The 6007-nt window shown below is 40.3% G+C and overlaps 1 protein-coding gene across 1 annotated transcript; it reads right to left on the reverse strand.

Annotated features, from left to right (window-relative positions):
* Positions 1 to 5175: 5175 nt before the first annotated feature.
* LOC135197530 (peptidyl-prolyl cis-trans isomerase-like) lies at positions 5176 to 5727 on the reverse strand. The gene has a single exon (XM_064224595.1). It carries the CDS (start codon positions 5725 to 5727, stop codon positions 5176 to 5178), a length of 552 nt encoding a protein of 183 aa, XP_064080665.1.
* Between the last annotated feature and the right edge of the window lie 280 nt (positions 5728 to 6007).

Genomic DNA, 6007 nt, shown 5'->3' on the forward strand with positions numbered 1-6007 from the left:
ACTATGAAGCAATTGTTGGGAGAGAGTGGAAAGTAAGATGGAAGAAGGAGAATATGAAAGGAGGTACAGTAAAAGGAACGAAAGGGGTTGCAGCTACCTTAAGTAATACGCCTATTGTGCGAGGCATTAAGGGCAGTGACGGCACTACAGTAGATTCACATCACCCAAGCATCTGATGTCTAGGCCAGTCCCTTACGACGCTCCTGATTGGCTGTTGAAAAGCCAATGACAGGACTGGAAACTCTCAAGTCTCTCTCTCGAGAGTCCACATAGGCAGGATGTATGTTCCACCTCTCCTGAAGGATACGTCTTTCAACAGTATCCCTCAGGAGAGGTGGAACATATACATCCTGCTATGTGAACTCTCTCGAGAGACTGAGAGTTTCCAGCCTCGTGATTGTTTATTAACAGCCAATCAGGAGCTTCGTAAGGGACTGGTGGCCTAGACATCAGATGCACGGTTGATGTGAATCTACTATAGTCACTGACGGGGCGACCCACCATTTCTATAGCAACGACAAAACAAAAAAATAAGAAATAATTCGTAGAATAGAAAACCTTGACCGCAGCAGGAAGTAAACATAAATTTTGAAGCCGAGAAACTTATTTCGGTGAAGGAGGAAAGGGAAAATAGCATTACGGCTGTAACTCCTGAAGGGCCCTTTAGTTTCTTCAGGTAACCTGTAATCAAGGCGATTGAGGTAACCATCGCGTGATTCTCTCTCTCTCTCTCTCTCTCTCTCTCTCTCTCAGACTTCCAAGTGGCAATATATCACGGCAGGCCCATCTGGGGTCTTCCCTACATCTTCAAAAATTTGTTTATGTATATATATATATGCTTGTCTACATATATATTCATATACATAACATCTAGATATATGTACGCCTATATATACAGAAAGAGAGAGAGAGAGAGAGAGAGAGAGAGAGAGAGAGAGAGAGAGAGAGAGAGAGAGAGAGAGAGAATGTTTCTGGGTATGTATATGACGAAATGATCTATTACATGAAGCAGATATACACTAATATAAAAATAATGTCATTATTTCAACCAGTATCTATTACGCGAAGCAGAAACACACTAACATAAAAATAACGTCATTATTTCAACCAGTATCTATTACGCGAAGCAGAAACACATTAACATAAAAATGACGTCATTATTTCAACCAATAACTCCTAATGCACATCGTATGATTGAATCATTACCATAAAATCTGTTGACATTTGTTTATCACAGAATGCACCAGGCAACCCCCCCCACAAACCCAAATATATCAAACTAAATATTAATGTTTACAGTATAATGCCTATTATCTCTTCCAGACTTCCTCTTCATCTTCCAGGAACCTCCCAAACGAACCCTCTTGGAAATAAAAACAAGAAGCAACCAACCTCACCCAGGACGCGAGCGACTCTTGACAACATTTTCGAGTCGTCTACCAACATTAGGAATTCCTTCTCCCCACCCCCACCAGGTCTGCTCAAAGACCGAGCGTATAGCAAGTCTTGGGGCTCCCTGGTAGCTCTAAAAAATTCAGTCAAACTCACGTGTCACGAATAAGTAATTGAGTAATCACTGATAAAAAATTCTTCCCCTAACCAACGCAGATGAATCTTACCTCAGGCAAGGATTGTGGAGGATCTCTATCTGAAGGGCTAAGACAGGCAACGCCATCTCTCTGTTAAAGGGAGAATTAACTTGAATGAAACTCTAGTTCCCCTGGATCTCACTAATTGGTGGGAGGTCAGGAAACACATACGTTGTCTGAAATGAGTTTTATTTGCAGCCAGCAACACGAAATATTAATGAATGACAGTTAATTTCTTGGGAGGATAATTCTGCTTCACATGAATGATTCATTTTCAAAGAGCTAAGGCAGAGAAAACCAATTATTCCACAACATAAATGATCTGATTATTCCTTTAGGTACAGGTAATGACACTAATTATTAGTGAATTGAATTGAATGTAGAATTTAGGCCAAAGGCCAAAGCACTGGGACCTATGAGGTCATTCAGTGAAAGGTGTAACACGAAGAAAACCTCGAAGTTGCACTATGAATAGATTGTTAGGAAGAAGGTGGAAGGTAAGATGGAAAATGAGAATATGAAAGGAGGAATGGAATGTAGAAGCTATAGGGCTATTGTTACTCCGGGGAAATCCTGCCACATCCTAATGTAAATGGCCTAGATTTCCCGTGACTCAGAAACTGCTTCAGTCTGACCTTCTGTCGTATTCTTAGTTGACAGAACCCATAAGACGATTTTATGTCTTCAAGGTTAGTCTCTATCTAATGTTCTGGAACGATGGACCTTCTGTCACTATCCACCGCAAACTTCTTCTTCTTCTCAGCTTAATCCCTAGTCGGGGTAGCTGTTTCAAATGAGACTTTCCCAAGTGTTTCTGCGTTGTGTCCTTTCGGCTATTCCTCCTCTCGAATGCAGCCTCTCCGCCTTCTCAAGTCAAATAAATATATTATACTAAACAAAATTAGTGTTTTATTTAATACAACTGTTTCCTGACCTACCTTATATTCGAGAAATGCAAAGAAATCGGGGCTCAACTTTAATATTACAGGTGGAGATCCGCCATCGAGATGTTTGTTTGTTTGTACGGTGTTTTGACGTTACGTGGAAACAGCCGTTATTCAGCAACGGGACCAACGGCTTTACGTGACTTCCGAACCACGTCGAAAGTGCACTTCTGTCACCAGAAATACATATCTCTAACCTCTCTGTCTCAGTGGCGTGATCGGTATGGTCTTGACATGCCGCCTCGGTAGTCGCGAGTTCGATTCTCGGACATTCCACTGAGAGGTTAGAGTGGTGTATTTCTGGTGATAGAAGTACACTTTCGACGTGGTTCGGAAGTCACGTAAAGCCGTTGGTCCCTTTGCTGAATAACCGCTGGTTCCATGCAACGTAAAAACACCACACAAACAAACAATCTCAGTCTCAATGGAATGCCCGAGAATCGGACTCGCGACCACCGAGGTGGCAGGCCAAGACCATACCGATCATGCCACTGACTGAGGCGCTGAGAGATGGATGGATGTGCTTTCTACTCTCCCGGGTAGATGTCGCTAGCGAGCGAGCGCTGTGTCGTCTTCCAGAATCCTCGCCCGAGGATCAGTTTAGATGGAGAATTCAAATTGAGTTCTCATGATTTTTCTGAAAGAGAACTACTTTTGAGTGAAATGGTTTTGGCTGCACATAATCTTTCCTTCCGAAGTTTCCTATGTTTGGAGAAGACAAACATTGTTTGGGTTCCATTATTTGCGGATAAAATGCCGTTGTAAGTTTTACAATGAAGTTTTGTGCTGTAAATATCACTCGCGGGTTCTGGAGGAATTCCTCGATTTGAATATGAAAGATAAGTGAATTGCATTTAAAATAAATCAGATGATTGTGAAAACCAAGTTAACAAATAAACAAGATAAAATACAATATTCATAAAATAGATCAGTAAATATAAAATGCATAAATGCATAAAACAAAATAGTTAAAACAATACGAATATCTAAAACGCAACAGACAAGTAAATAAAATAAAACAAAATAAAAACCAAAATAAAGCAAATTTAATGATTTAATAAGTAAAATAAATAACGAAGAAAAAATTGATGAAATGAGAAAAGGAAATAATGAGTCTTCAAGTTTTTCTCATTGATAAACAAGTAAGTGAAACAAAACAAAATAAAATAATTAAGATAAAAATATAATAAAGGAATAATTAATAAAATTGCCTGTGATATTTTAAAGGAACTAATTATAATTGTCAGACATTATTTGACTTGACAAACGAGTTTAGATGCCAATTTCCTCAACAAAACAAGTTAAAAATGCTGTACGAAACTCTCCTCCACGCCCCCATGAAACTCTCAGCCGGCCGTGGTGGCCTTTGTTGTTCCGGTACCAGACGCATGATTATGGCTAACATTAAACCTTAAATAAAATAAAAACTACTGAGGCTAGAGGGCTGCAATTTGGTACGGTTGCTGATTGGAAGGTGGATGATCAGCGCAGCGATTTGCAGCCATCTAGCCTCAGTACTCTTTAAGATCTGAGGGCGGACAGAAACACTAAAACTACGAATTTATTATATTTGAAACCATTTTATTCTATTCTCGCGAATGGTTTTAAGCTCCAGTTTATTATTATATCCCAAAGAAACATTTTAATGAATAAATCCCTCTACCTGAGGGAAAAAAAGGTTAATTAATTCAGGGAATATAGAAGAAGGCGGAGATATCCACATTCTGTAAATAAATGACAACCAGGAACAGTCCGTTGTAATAAGTCTGGTGTGTACTAATATCTGTTGGTATGAAGAGATATCGGATCGTACCACTCTCTCTCTCTCTCTCTTCCAGAGCATGCAAAAAAGATAGGTTATTATTTACCCAATACTTATTCTGATTATTATCTTTAAATTGGGTCAAATTAATATCCAATGACTGGAATTTCCGAATCCCGATAAAGCAGGATTGGTAATCTTCCTCGCATCGTATAACCTATCACATTCCAAGGTATGTAATCTTATATATAATCTCATTTTTTCTCTCTTATCTCGGCCAGCCAGATAAGGGCTCCGAGGCAAGATAGGAGCTCTCGATTTGTTTGCCCTACTGAACTTTAAAAAAAAGTTTTTGATTTTTTTTTGTAGTGATTTAAAAGGCAAAGTTCAACAGATAGCTCTAGTCGTCGGAGAAAGCTTCGCGTGGGTCGTTCTACTGACGTTTTTATGCTGCAATATTTTCTTTTGACCTTTTGTATAAATAATATAGACTCTCAGACGAAAATGTAAACATCAGACCACATGACACAAGACCTTTATAATTTTATTTCACTCGTCATTTACCACAAATATTTCTGTTTTCAGTTTATCACAACTAATTGTTTTATTTGTTCCAAAACATGAAACTCCATGTGGATATTTATGATGATTGTTTCCTTGTTTCCCGTCTTTTGTATTATTATAAATTCTCAGACGAAAATTTAAACATAAGAGCATAAGAAACAAGATTTTTATAACCGTTTCTCTCGTTTTTGACCACAACCATTTCTGTTTTCAGTTTATCACAACTCAATATGTATTGTTTTATTTGTTCCAAAACATGAAACTCCATATGAACTTTTGTGATGATTTTCCATTGGAAATGTAGGTGCAGAGACTTTTAATAATCTTCCTGTGACTTCCTATCCAGAACAACCACCCCGGTATTCATGACGGTCAGGTCCCCAATCGGCTCGTAGCAAGTCGCTTCCTTCACGACCTCCAACCCGGCGACGACCTCCCCGAAGGGGCACGAGAACTTCTTGTTGGGATTCCCCCTCGTGCAGATGTCGAAGCAGCCGTCGTAGTCGTTCCTCCCGCCGCAGGCGGACACGACCATCCCTTCCCTCTTCACGGAGCTGTGCTCCCCGCTCCATTCCAGCCCTCCCATGAGGCCTCTGGAAGCCAGCGTCCCGTCTGTCCTGACGTAGTGGCTCACTCGCAGACACTCGCCGGGTTTGTCCTTGCTCTCCACCTTGTTGCATCTGGAGCCCTTGTAGGAGGGACCCAGCAGCCCCGTGCACAGGGCCAGGAAGTGCTGGGCCCGGCGGAGCTCCCCCCTGATTCTGATGTAGACGCGCCCTAGGCGCACGCCATCGACGCCAAAGTCCAAGAAGACCTCGGGTGATCTTGGCAGTAGAGACAGAATTATTGAAAGCTGTAGGATAAACATTTTTAGTATTAGACAGGAATACGTTGGTTTGATTTTTAATCTGGTTTCATGTGCTACATTCGTGTTTAGATTTATGAAATTTGAGCAGAGGAATGATGCTTTCAGGCACAATTTCCTGATTTCCAGAACTCACTTTACAAAGGCTCCCAAGGATTTAATTTCATAGTCAAATAAAAGACACAATATGGCTTTTGGATAGTGCTGACAGGCTATAATTCGTGCGTGAGAAACGAAAATCTTCAGTAATGATCCCTAGTATCATAAGCAACATTATTCATAT

This window comes from Macrobrachium nipponense, chromosome 23 (genome assembly GCF_015104395.2).
Source record: "Macrobrachium nipponense isolate FS-2020 chromosome 23, ASM1510439v2, whole genome shotgun sequence".
Lineage (NCBI taxonomy): Eukaryota > Metazoa > Arthropoda > Malacostraca > Decapoda > Palaemonidae > Macrobrachium > Macrobrachium nipponense.